The sequence below is a fragment of the Hippocampus guttulatus genome, chromosome 15 (genome assembly GCF_054856545.1).
Source record: "Hippocampus guttulatus isolate MCC_2025c chromosome 15, RoL_Hgut_1.0, whole genome shotgun sequence".
NCBI lineage: Eukaryota > Metazoa > Chordata > Actinopteri > Syngnathiformes > Syngnathidae > Hippocampus > Hippocampus guttulatus.
This window is the reverse complement of record NC_141275.1, coordinates 14737656-14748995: the sequence shown is the minus strand read 5'-3', so window position 1 is coordinate 14748995 and position 11340 is coordinate 14737656. Positions and strand designations below refer to the sequence as shown.

General features: G+C 45.8%; 3 protein-coding genes across 7 annotated transcripts; 1 reads left to right on the top strand and 2 right to left on the bottom strand.

Moving 5' to 3' along the window:
* Positions 1-349: 349 nt before the first annotated feature.
* rcc1l (RCC1 like) lies at positions 350-4973 on the bottom strand. Of its 4 annotated transcripts, XM_086131195.1 has the most exons (12): positions 4878-4973; positions 4740-4780; positions 3410-3703; positions 3213-3342; positions 2626-2754; positions 2399-2465; positions 2192-2328; positions 1921-2102; positions 1722-1809; positions 1296-1469; positions 1088-1219; positions 350-782 (listed from the first exon to the last, which is right to left on the bottom strand). In XM_086131195.1, the coding sequence occupies exons 3-12, from the start codon at positions 3692-3694 to the stop codon at positions 676-678; spliced, it is 1431 nt and encodes a 476-aa protein (XP_085987321.1). In that variant the 5' UTR covers positions 3695-3703; positions 4740-4780; positions 4878-4973; the 3' UTR covers positions 350-675. The 4 variants fall into 4 exon arrangements, with proteins under 4 accessions (XP_085987321.1, XP_085987318.1, XP_085987320.1 ...); XM_086131192.1 differs by having other exon boundaries at positions 4740-4878; XM_086131194.1 differs by lacking the exons at positions 4740-4780; positions 4878-4973 and adding an exon at positions 4007-4159 and having other exon boundaries at positions 353-782.
* LOC147194105 (TLC domain-containing protein 5-like) lies at positions 4715-6309 on the top strand. Its single transcript, XM_086131196.1, has 3 exons — positions 4715-4846; positions 5122-5336; positions 5692-6309. Exons 2-3 carry the CDS (start codon positions 5129-5131, stop codon positions 6228-6230), a joined length of 747 nt encoding a protein of 248 aa, XP_085987322.1. The 5' UTR covers positions 4715-4846; positions 5122-5128; the 3' UTR covers positions 6231-6309.
* pigs (phosphatidylinositol glycan anchor biosynthesis, class S) lies at positions 5224-11225 on the bottom strand. 2 transcript variants are annotated; one of them, XM_086131191.1, is made up of 13 exons: positions 11167-11225; positions 10625-10764; positions 10418-10529; positions 10164-10253; positions 9973-10064; positions 9577-9817; positions 9284-9426; positions 8988-9102; positions 8742-8887; positions 8161-8258; positions 7873-8083; positions 6909-7191; positions 5224-5363 (listed from the first exon to the last, which is right to left on the bottom strand). In XM_086131191.1, exons 1-12 carry the CDS (start codon positions 11183-11185, stop codon positions 6913-6915), a joined length of 1686 nt encoding a protein of 561 aa, XP_085987317.1. In that variant the 5' UTR covers positions 11186-11225; the 3' UTR covers positions 5224-5363; positions 6909-6912. The 2 variants fall into 2 exon arrangements, with proteins under 2 accessions (XP_085987317.1, XP_085987316.1); XM_086131190.1 differs by lacking the exon at positions 5224-5363 and having other exon boundaries at positions 6310-7191.
* Between the last annotated feature and the right edge of the window lie 115 nt (positions 11226-11340).

Genomic DNA, 11340 nt, shown 5'->3' with positions numbered 1-11340 from the left:
CATTCTGGCAAAAGTCCGTACGTGACAATCAGACGTCGTAAAAGTATTCATATGCGCTCACGCCGGACTCGGGTGCAGATACAGTATTTGTCAATGATGATTCGGTTCTGCATTGACCTTGATCTTGACATGGAGTTGGCCCCCTCTAGTTGTCAGTGGCTCAATTATATGCCGCTTGTCCTCAACTGAAGTAGCCATTATTTTCACCACTATTTTTTCCCCCATTTTTGGTTGTTTTTAATCATTCAATATTTTAATCATTCAATATTTTTGACTATTAGCCAATGTATCACTATTTTTTTCCTTTCTTCTTTCATAATTTGCCCCGCCCCCACCAAAAAAAAGACATCAGCGCACGGAGCAGAAATTTTGCCATGAATTCTGCTGAGCAAAAAGTGAGAGCGTCATTTAGATGTGTACTGTGATCCAGAAATCCTGCCTAGCAACAAATGAGAGGACCAAAGTTTGAGGGAAAAAAAAAATCAGGAATGAGGGCAAACCTAATCGTGTCTCACATTATTTATTTTTAAAAAAAAAAAAAAAAAAGGGGGGGGTGGTTGCTTTCCAAACGTCCGATGGTGCTTCAAGTGTTCATAAGAGTTCTTTTTCATGTTGGACCCCGCCCCCCCCCCCCCCAGTCCCACCTCAGTGGATTTTGGTCGGCCCACCCCACAGCTAGCTTGACGGAGCTCTTGCATCCCAACTCAGAGGAGGGACTTGACGAGCGCCACCATGTGGTCGACACCACACGCTACATCCACCACTTGACCAGGAACAGTCACCTGGACACAACACAGACACTTCCATGAAACATCATTATTCTGTGCAGTTTTTTTTTCCCTTACTAAAATGCGTCATCGTTTTTTTTTGTTCATTTTAGTGTGTTTTTTTTCTCTAAATACATTTAATATGTTTTATTAAAATAAAACATTGGTTACGAAGTATAAATGTAGGGGTCATGAACGATCCCATGAAAAATGAGCATGAATTATTTCGGGATAGTGAATTAAACTCCTCATTTATTATTATCATTGTTTGATTTATTGCACACAATTTTTTAAAAATGATTATTTATTTATGTATTTACTAATCGTGAACTTCATGCCCCCAGTGTCCTCCGGCGTCTCCCTTACTCGCCACGGGAAGAACTGATCGTCCCTCTTCCCGATACCCAAACACCCTCGGAGGTTCTTCCCCCATACGAAGAGTTCGCCACGATCTGCAATCACCCAAAAACATCAAGTGAGTCGTTCCCCCCGGTTGCGGCGTCACATCGTAGGAAGCCCACAATTTACCCGTGACAGCGGCAAAGTGACCGAGGCCGCATCGGAGCTTGCTGACAACGACGGATGGGTTGAAGTCAGAGCGTCCAAAAAGGGACGGGGGGATCATCTCGGGGGAGCCGGACTCTGATAGCGAGGGGCCTTTGCCCAGAATCCCGTAGCCCCACACAAACACTTCGCCTCGCTCTGAAACAAACAAACCAAAAAAAAAAGGCAAATAAGGTATGCAAAAACGGCAAAATGCAATTGGTGGAGAAATTGCGTGCGGATGCTGAAGATGCTGAACTGAAACGTGGTGAAGTGAATTCAATTGATGAAATAGAGGATGTCAAGACTTGGAGTTGGTTGAGAAGTGTGTGGGAGGAAAAAAAAAAAGACGCTTTTTTTTGTTTGTTTGTTTGTTTGTTGCTTCAAATATTTTAGTTTGGACGGACTAACCGTTGAGGACAGCCACCTGTGTGCCTCCGCATGCAGCCTGCACCACCCGACCGCAGCCTGGCAGGGGCAACCGACGAGGGGAGTTGATCTAGAAAGCAAAGGCGCAACCGTCAAATTTTGCCTAGCAACAAGTCACAAACATTATTTTAAAAATAAATCAATCAATAAGAAAGATTCCCTACAATCTGGTCACGCTCACCTGGGTGGTGTCCGTGACGGAGGCCAGCTGAAGGTATTCAGAGTTTCCCCACCCGTACAGCTGTCCGTCGGCGGACACGGCCAGGCTGCAGTCTGCGTACGTGCTGACCTGCTGGACCTTCACCCCCGACAGCTCCCCCAGCACCTCGGTCGGGGTGGGGCACACCTTGTGGTGCCCCAGACCTGCAAGCACCAAATATCTTGAGAGTTCTCAATATGAGACGATGTCCAATAACCTGGAGAGATATAATCTCGATATTAGACAAACTGACCCGTCTGTCCGTCCGCTCCCCACCCACAGGCGTAGACCCGCCCCGCCTCCGTCAGCAAGAGGCTGTGGTCCTGTCCACACGCCACCTGCACCACGCGGCCATCCACGCCCTCCATTTTGTGGATCACGTGACTGCCGCTGTCAAGGCACGACCAAACGTCAGCTTGGAAACGCGGCCGCAGCGTTAGCGACAGGAACAACTACACACCCGTACGCTTCGTCTTCCACGATATGTCGCCCACACTGGCCGTAAGCGTTGTTGCCCATACTGAACACTGAGAGGGACGCACGTCACGTGAAAGACGATGGGGGACACATTAAACCAATGAGAGATCATTTAGTTCTACAAAGTATACAAGCATTTAAAATGTCATCACTATTCATTGAAATGATACGTAGAAAGATTCAACCTCCCAGACGGGGTTTGTGACTGACCTCCCTCGCGATCGGTGAGCACGAGCGTGTGCGCGCGCCCGCATGACACCTGCGTCACGCGCGTTTTCTGCGGTTCACGCAGAGGCAGCTGTACGGGCGACGGCTCCAACACGTAATCGTAACTGTGATCTGAACACACACAAAATGGACGACGCTGTTAGTCATCGGCGCAATATGAGGGATTCCGAGTCCAATTTAACAATTGAATTAACAAGTGAATCAATAACACACCAAATAGCAAAATTATATCACAAATCCAAAATAAATAAAACAGCAAATATAAATACGATCATTTTGAACTTCGTATCAGAAATCGAAATAATTATTCAAAAGAGCATGAAAAATGAAAAGTGAGAATAAATATATCATTATGACAAATCATTTTAAAACGGAATTTTGTGTATAATTTGAAACAACAAATGATATCATGTGAAAGAATATCTTCTACACAATTCTAAATACATAATTAAGAAAAAAAATATTAAATTACTGAAAGTTATTGAAATTATTGTACAATGAATACAGAATGACCTGCGCTAATACTACAACTACTACGAGGAATATTAATTCTGTGCCATTAATCTTACGCCGGCTGCGCTGCGTGCGCTGAAAGCCGAGCTGCGAGTCCTTGTTGAGGCCGGCGCCCCACAGCTTGGTGACGTCTTTGGTGGAAGACGCCAGGAGGGTGAAGCCGTAACCGCAGGCGGCAGAAGAGATCTAAGAAAAATCACATCATCATTTACTCAACTGCAGCTGGGGGTGGGACGCCTTTGTGTGCTCCTACCTGGTCTTCCGTCTCCAGCCGGTAAGGCGTGAGCTGGTACTTGCGTGGCTTTTTCCTCCCGCTATCGGGAATCACAAAGCTGGGAATGCCCAGGGCTCCCGTGAAGCTGAAGCCCCACACAAACACTTTGTGCCTGGGCTTCCTGTGCTGGCCCACGTACTGGAAGACCGGACCGCCGGCGTCAGGTTTCTCCCGCGGGTTCGAGGCGCTGCTGAACGCTGCGTGGCCGCAACAGGGGACTTGGAGTGCGGAGAGGAGGCGCCGTCGAGCACGTGGAAGGGACATAATGCTGAACTGCAACACATCAATTAACAACAACAATGGTCAGAGGCAATGAGACCTACTTTATATTTAATCATTTAAAAATACATTAAAAATGGCATAATTTTAAAAAATACTCATTGAGTAAAAAAAACAAAAACATGTACACATACTCCCGGAGTCACACATCGCCTACACAATATAAACTCACATTCATACAAACACAAAGATCTTAAAGGACTTTAAATGTCGTGCTGCTAGCATGCTAGCAGACAGCAGAGTAATACTTGTGTTTCTTTGACACAAATATTCGCACACGAAACGCGATAAATTTACCTTCCACCGTTCGTGTGTTTCAGCGAGAAAGGAAAACGTTTAGAGATAAAAGGTTCCAAGTGTCATTCTCGTGTGTTTATGCACCGGCATCTCCAACGCGGAAAGAAAATGTTTTTACTTCCGCTCTACGTTTTTCTTCGTCTGCTGTGTCATTGAGTCGTGGTAGACAGAGGCGCACTTGTACACCTCCCAACGCTTTACTACGAAATTACACCATTAATTCATGCAACAAATTCTACATTTGCAAATTTGTTTTTTTAATTCAGTGCTGGTACACAATAATTAATATTATTGAAAATGAAAACAATTAAATATTTGAGTTCTAAAATGTCCTTTTTTGTACATACACTCTATGTACACTCTTAATTTTGAAATATGTCAAATAAAATGGAGAATATTTATTCATAGTAAAAATGAGATAATGTATTAAATTTGGATTATTAAATTATAGGCGGTACGGTGGGTTTTCTCCAGGTACTCCAGTTTCCTTCCACATTCCAAAAACATTAATTAGTGCAACACTCGAAATTGTCCATACGTTTGATTTGTGAACTGTTGTTCGTCTATGTGTTATAAAAAAGTTAAAAGTTAGAGTAGGGGCCCCAGGTGGAAGGGGTAAGAGGTACTGTAGTCAGATCTGAGGGGGGGGGGGGGGTTATCTCATCCGAGCTGGGCTGCATGCAGCATGCGAGTCGGCAAGCAGACAGAGACAGTAATCTTTTAAGAGGATCACCTTTGGAAGAAGGCGAGCGAGGAGGTGCGCAGAGGTCCTTCCTGTCAGAAATATGGTCATCTTCAAGCTTTCTGATGCCATGATGGAAACTAACTGTTGGTGTCATGGTAAGAGCCTTTTAAGTTGATCAATAATTACCTTCAATGTTACAAATCCAACTGCATGTCAGTCCCTGGCGTGTGCGTTGTGTGCCATCAACTGTTGGAATATTTCTCTCAAGACCTTTCAAGCTAAATACAACTGAACTGTACTTGGGCAGTGATTCTTTCAGATACCACTAGAGGGAGCCTGTGTAGCACTCTGAGTGTGACCCTTTTTGGGGTTTTGCCATAATGTTGCGATGAACCAGGCAAGATAACAGTGAAATCCATGACCATTCCAGTGCGTTGATGATGGCGGGGGCGGGGGCGGCGCTGCTGGAGGTTCTGGGCAGCCTGGCGGGCTGGTCGGGTCTCTACGCGTTGCTGTGCCGGATCTCGCCTCAGCGCGGGACCGAGTGGAACTGTCGACTCGTCACGCTGACGCACGGCGTCGCCATCGTGACGCTGACGGCGTACGTGGTCTTTGTGGACGGACCCTGGCCCCTCACACACGCAGGTCAGTCCGGGTTTGACTTTTTTTGGCCTGAAGATTTGCGCACACATACAATCATAGTAATGCATTTTTTTTGTATTTAGTTTATCAATAAGTAGAAGTCACAAATAAATCTGAAAGGCCATTTGTTCTACCACTTGTTGCTGGGTCGACTATTTTTCATTGGATGGTCACTTGTTGGCAGGCAGAATTTAGTCTTCCTTGCATGGACGCTTGTTGCCAGGTAGAATTAAGTTTTTCAAGAGGCCACTTGTTGCTAGGCAGAAATTCAAGTGCCACTACACGGACTGAGATGTGTTAGATGAATTTATTTCGCTGAATTATGTGTCTTTATTACATATAAACGTGTCATTCCCAGGCAGTGAGAACACGGCTCTGCAGACGTCCGCGCTGTGCGTCTGCCTGGGTTACTTCCTGTTCGACATGGCTTGGTGCGTACGCTTCGGCAGCGAAGGCGCCGTCATGCTGGGCCACCACGCGGCCAGCATCGTCGGCATCCTGCTGGCGCTGCTGACGGGCGTGTCGGCGTGCGAGACGTGCGCCGTCATCTTCGGCAGCGAGCTCACCAACCCTCTGCTGCAGGCCCGCTGGTTCCTGCGCCGGCTGGGGCGCTACGACAGCCTGTTGGGCGACACCGTCGACCTGCTCTTCATCTTCCTCTTCGCCACCGTGCGGGTGGGCGTGGGCGCCGCCATGTTCTACTGTGAGCTGACCTCGCCTAGGACCACTGTGGTGATGAAGCTGGGCGGCGTAGTTATGTACGGGCTGGCGTGGGTCTTCATGGTGGACATCGCCAGGTTCGGATACAAGAAAACTCGGATGCGGTACAAACAGTGGCGGGAGAAGCGAAAAGATTCCGAGGTGGACAGACGTCATTCCGACAATAAGAACAAATAAAGGTGTTATGAGGACCTTCGCTTTGAAGGACCCCCGGAAATGGACAAAATGACCATTAAATGGCTCCTTCAAACAAAAATGGCAGACGGCATGTTCCTTTTATGGTATAGTTTAGCAAATCTTTTTGGTACGCGGGCTGAATTCTCTCTCAAAGGTTTCCACTTCAAACTAAAGTGTCCACAACATTTCTTATTAAAACACATTACAAACATTTGTTTTTGTTTTTTAGATTAGTTCTCTTTTTTCACCCTGCTAGGGTGCAACAGAACACATTATTGGCATTTCAATTCATTTCGATGGAGCAAGATGATTTATGACACAACTGTGATGAACTGAACTCATCTCTCATGTCACCTTGTATAAAATAAATACAAACAAAATAAGGGAAAAAGTAACTTTTTGGTTTGGTTTTGGTTACTTTTTCAATAACTTCAAATATACAAAACATTATTTAGTAGTCCAGTAGTAGTGTTGAACAGTCGCAATGGGCATTCCTTAAAATCACTTCAAATCCCTGATGCAGAAAATAAGACAATACTTTGTTGCCCATTAAAATGCATGTACAGTACCTGCAGTTTTTTTTTTTTACTCCAAATCTACAGAACAAAGAGATTTTTGCTTTTTTTTGGGGGGGGGGGGGGGTGTTGAAGGATCAACTAAAAAGGTAGCAATTCTCACCGCTTTAGTCCTTCTTGGCCTGCTTGTCCCTGCGCCTCTGGTGCACCTCCGACATAATTTGGAGCAGCGCCAGCACGAGGGGCACGCAAATGGGCACGAAGAGCGGGATGTAGATGGCAAACTTCTGGTCGTTGGGGAAGTAGAGCAGGTGCAGCAGCGACGGGTTGAAGAAGGCCCGCTCAGACGCCAGGATGGCCTCTTTGCTGTACTGCAGGGCGAAGGCCAGGTTGCCCGACTCCAGCTCGGCCATCGCCAGCTGCAGCGACGCCATCGCGCTCGACACCTGCGCCAATCACAGACCAAGAAAGTTGGATTCTTTTTTTTTTTTCTCAAAAATTTGGTGTTTCTTTTCCAGAAGAAAAAAAAAAATCCAGATATGCTGGGGAAAATATTGTAGTCTTATGTGAGTAATGTTGTGTTTTTTAGAAAAACCTTATACCGTCAACAGTCATATTTATTAAGTTAAAAAAAAATTTTGATTCAAGAAAATTGAAAAGAAATTCTCAAAAATATAAACCTTTGAGAAAATATTTACCTTTTTGCAATTAATAGGACCTGAGGAAAAAAGTTGGCTATTATTTACTTTAAGTAACTGTCAATGTAAAACAATCTCTCTAAAAATGCATTTCTTTACATTTGAAATTATATTTTTCAGAAAAATAACCTCCTAACTTTTTCTCCAAAATATTTAACTTTTTGCAAAATATATATACATTTTAGCTTTTTTTAATCAAAAAGACCCCAAACTTGTCTCAAAAGCTTTTGTTTAAAAAAAAAAAAATCTTAATTTAATTCCCTCCAAAATACCTGCTTAAAAAATAGTGACTATAATACACACATGTATATCTTTCTCCTTTCTTTCCCTTTTTTTGTGGACTTTTTTTTTGGTCAACATTTTTTTTTCTCTGAAAAGGGGCTTTCCTCTTGAAAATTCGCATGTACGACCAACGCACTAGAGTCCGACCTGCTGTGCGATGTTGTCGTTGATGACGATGTTGTCGATCTGGTCCAGCAGCTGTGCCAGGGACGTGATGGTGGTGGTCGCCGTGGCAACATTCTCCACGCTGCGACTCCACATGAGGCGGTCCAGCTCCCAGTCCGACAGGCCCGAGCTGTCGGGCGGCGCCACCAAAAATCCGGCTCGAGGCGCCGAGGGATGCACGCCCAGCAACAGACTGTTTGGGGAGGAGATTTATCGAAATGATGTTACAGACAAGCACAAAGTCATTCTTTTTACGATGCGAGATGGTACCGTAGCTGTGCGAGGAAGACGCCCATCACTTCGGCCATGTTGATGTTGACGTCGACAGCCTCTCCATTCGCTTCATAGAAGCCATTCACGTTGTACACCTTTGAAAACAGACCGATATGAATCACTGCACACGACATTGTGGAGTGACAAAGTTTGACATACAGTAGAAAAAAAAGTCTCTCTTCAAAGTTTGCATACTTTCAAAATACAGATGAAAAAAGTCAAGTATTTCTCCAAAAACTGTTTTGTTTTGTTTTTTTAGCAAAAACAGAATAATAATTTGGATAAAAAATATATATATAGTTTTTGAAAAAAAAACGGTAACATTCTGAGGGAAAAAAGTTGTATAGCTGAGTAAAAAGAACTAATGTGTGACTTTCACATAAAAAGCATTTTTGCACAGAATTACAAGTATAACTTTAACTTTTTAGATGCAGGCAAGTTGAAAATGTTCAAGAAAAAAATTACCTGAGGTGAAAAGTCCAAAATTCCAGAAAAGAAAATGCATAGAGTGGAGTCGGTGCATATTTATAGAAGGTCCCTGCCAGCTGTCAACGTTGCCACCGCAAGTCGTCTCTCACCATGATTCCGCCCCATCGCGGCGAGTGAAAGGCATTGGAGGCGACCCGTCGCTTCTGGTGATCGAGGATGCGGAGCGGCGAATGTTGGGGGTCGGGTACGTACAGCAGGAAGTTGAGCAGCGCGTTGGATGAGGCGGCGTTGGAGCCTGGCCGCAGAAGAAATCAACAGAAGGAACCGCAACGGTCATTTTGACGCACTCGGAAGGAAAAATTGGAAGCCTGGCAAGTGACCGGTCGTCGAGTTACCCAGTCGAGCCTCCACGGGGTTGATGACGTGCGCGAGGCTCTCGACGCTTAGCGTGTATGCGTCGTGGCTGGCGTCAAATTGGGCGTTGACGCCCAGCATGGTGTAGTGCAGCATCTGCCAGAACACCCAGCGCATGAGAAAGTCACAACCAGAAACATATGATCGCGGTCCATTGACAAGTGTTTTGATTCTTACATACAATGCTAAATTTAAAAAGCAAACGTTCAATTCATGAAATTATATTTCAAAAACAAGTGATCCTTGATTCTGCCAAATATCCGTATCGTTCGGCCACCTGCGAGTCGACGCTAAAGTTCGCCACGGCGCTTAGCTTGGAGAGCAGCGGTTGGACGTAGGTGCGCACGGCGCCCTCTATGTCCCAATGCAGTCGGTGCCACTTGGGCTCGGGATTCAGCAGGCTGAAGGTGATCTCGTAACCTACAAAGCAGGTGGCAAAGCCCACGCCGAGCAAGCGTTTAGCCGAGCAACAACACGATGGCAAACAGCACATGACCCAGGAATTCAGTCAATGTGCGTTTTCTTTTTAATTATATGCGTCGTGTGTATAAAGGGCGCAGTGCTCCTAACCCGGACTGGACTTGAAGGCCCTCATGCTGTCAACTTTGCTTTGCGGGTTTCCGGGGCTCAGTCGCACTCTGTCGCCGAGGGCGGCCGTGATGTCGTGGTGGCTGAACGACATCACCTGCAGCACCTCCTTCACCCGCGGCTCGACGGCGGCCAGCACTTGGTCCGGCGTCTTGGCCGCCTTCATCTCAGCGGCCACGCGCAGCAAGGCCGTCCGCCGCTGGCCGACGTACACGTCCACCTCCTGTTTCGCCGCATGGCAATTGACCGATTATTTTCTTCTCGAAAATGTCGTACTTGTTCTTGGTGGCTATATGACTCCAATCATTTATTCTCTGAAATGAATCCAAGAGATCAACGCGACCACTATCATCAGGTCATATATACGCAAGTTTGAACCTGAGGCAGGAGCGAAGAAGATTCTGGGATTACGTAGACCACCAACGAGCCACACGGACTCTCGCTGAGCGTATGCAGGGAAAGATCGGTTGCTACAGTGAGAGGAGACACAAAAGGATCGGACAATACAACGTTAGAATCCAAAGAGCACCCGACGCAAGCGAGTGAGGCGAGTAAACTGTGAGACTGACCCACAGCACTTGGCTGGCTCAAGGCGTCCTCCTCCATGATTGTCGCTGTGCGATAACGTGTCTCATATCTGTAAGTTAAAGAAGTCTCTCCTGGAATATAATGAAAAAAATGAAACAACACTTTGCAGACACTTTTAAGTGGTCCCGCAAGTTTGGAATTTGATCGAGCAGAAATTTAGCAGCAGTTTGTGCAGATAGTGAAACCGCCTAACTGCCTTCGGAACGTCTGCCGAAGACGCACCTTATTAACTTACCGTTAATGTCGTGGTCCTCGTCCTGCGTGCGTGTCACGGGGATCTTCTTCTGCTGCTCCGGTGTCAGCGTCCCGCGTGCAAACACCACCTCCACGTCAGCACTCAGAAGAAGCTGCGACCGCATCCAAGGAGAAGAAGGAGGAGGCACGTTTTGAAAGACGGAAACGAGGCAGAGGAAGAGGCGCAGGTGGACCCACAAATGATGACCTGCAGCTTCGCCAGCTCTTGAATCAGAGTCACGGGCAACCAGGCGCGGTACGTGGTGGTGGTCCGCCACCACAGGGGGATTCCCACGAGGATGACAACGGCCGCGATAGACAGGGTGGCGAGCCGTGCGCGCCTCCGCTCTAAAAAATGAAAATGTCGTTTTATGACTACATTTTTAAAGAAAATCGCATATAGGGAGAAAAAAGGGAATAAAGCTTCTTTTCAACAATGAAATTGTCAATTACTTGATAGTTTATTGAAGGAGAAATCATCTGTTAGAATTCGGAATGGGATTTCTATGAAAACAACCGCAGGTTTAATTTTAAAGCCATGTTACCCAGTCCTACCTCCAGCAAGTTATTAATTGTAGCATGTGACATTAGAAAAAAATACAGCTTTTGGTTTCATACGTTTCCCTTCACTGCTGGGCTAACAGTAGCCAAGCAAAGATTTCATTAGGACGCGACCAACACAGGTAGTTAAAGTCACCAACAGAAAGTAAATGGAAAGGAAAAATCGAGCACTACTCTGCAAGTACTCACCCACTTCCGCGGTAGCCATTTCTGCTATTGAAAGGGGACAAAGACGTCACGCATCACGTGATCAATTTTGAGACGTCACTCAACAAAAGGGATTTTCGACAGCACACGACACTTTACGGCCAAAGACTGCCCGTTTCTTGAAGGCATATTTTATATATACATATATATATATTT

Bases quoted from the DNA above. Each gene is read 5' to 3' on its own strand.
- rcc1l (XM_086131192.1), bottom strand. From the start codon at position 4,820: ATGGCATCAGAAAGCTTGAAGATGACCATATTTCTGACAGGAAGGACC. The intron at 3,704-4,739 runs GTGATCCTCTTA...GATGTGTTGCAG, and splicing joins TCGCTCGCCTTCTTCCAAAG to TTCAGCATTATGTCCCTTCC. The intron at 783-1,087 runs GTAAATACATAA...TGTTGTGTCCAG, and splicing joins GGGCATGAAGTTCACGATTA to GTGACTGTTCCTGGTCAAGT.
- LOC147194105 (XM_086131196.1), top strand. From the start codon at position 5,129: ATGATGGCGGGGGCGGGGGCGGCGCTGCTGGAGGTTCTGGGCAGCCTG. The intron at 5,337-5,691 runs GTCAGTCCGGGT...TGTCATTCCCAG, and splicing joins CTGGCCCCTCACACACGCAG to GCAGTGAGAACACGGCTCTG.
- pigs (XM_086131191.1), bottom strand. The intron at 10,530-10,624 runs GTCATCATTTGT...ATGCGGTCGCAG, and splicing joins AAGAGCTGGCGAAGCTGCAG to CTTCTTCTGAGTGCTGACGT. The intron at 8,888-8,987 runs GTAACTCGACGA...TTCTGCGGCCAG, and splicing joins CCCCGTGGAGGCTCGACTGG to GCTCCAACGCCGCCTCATCC.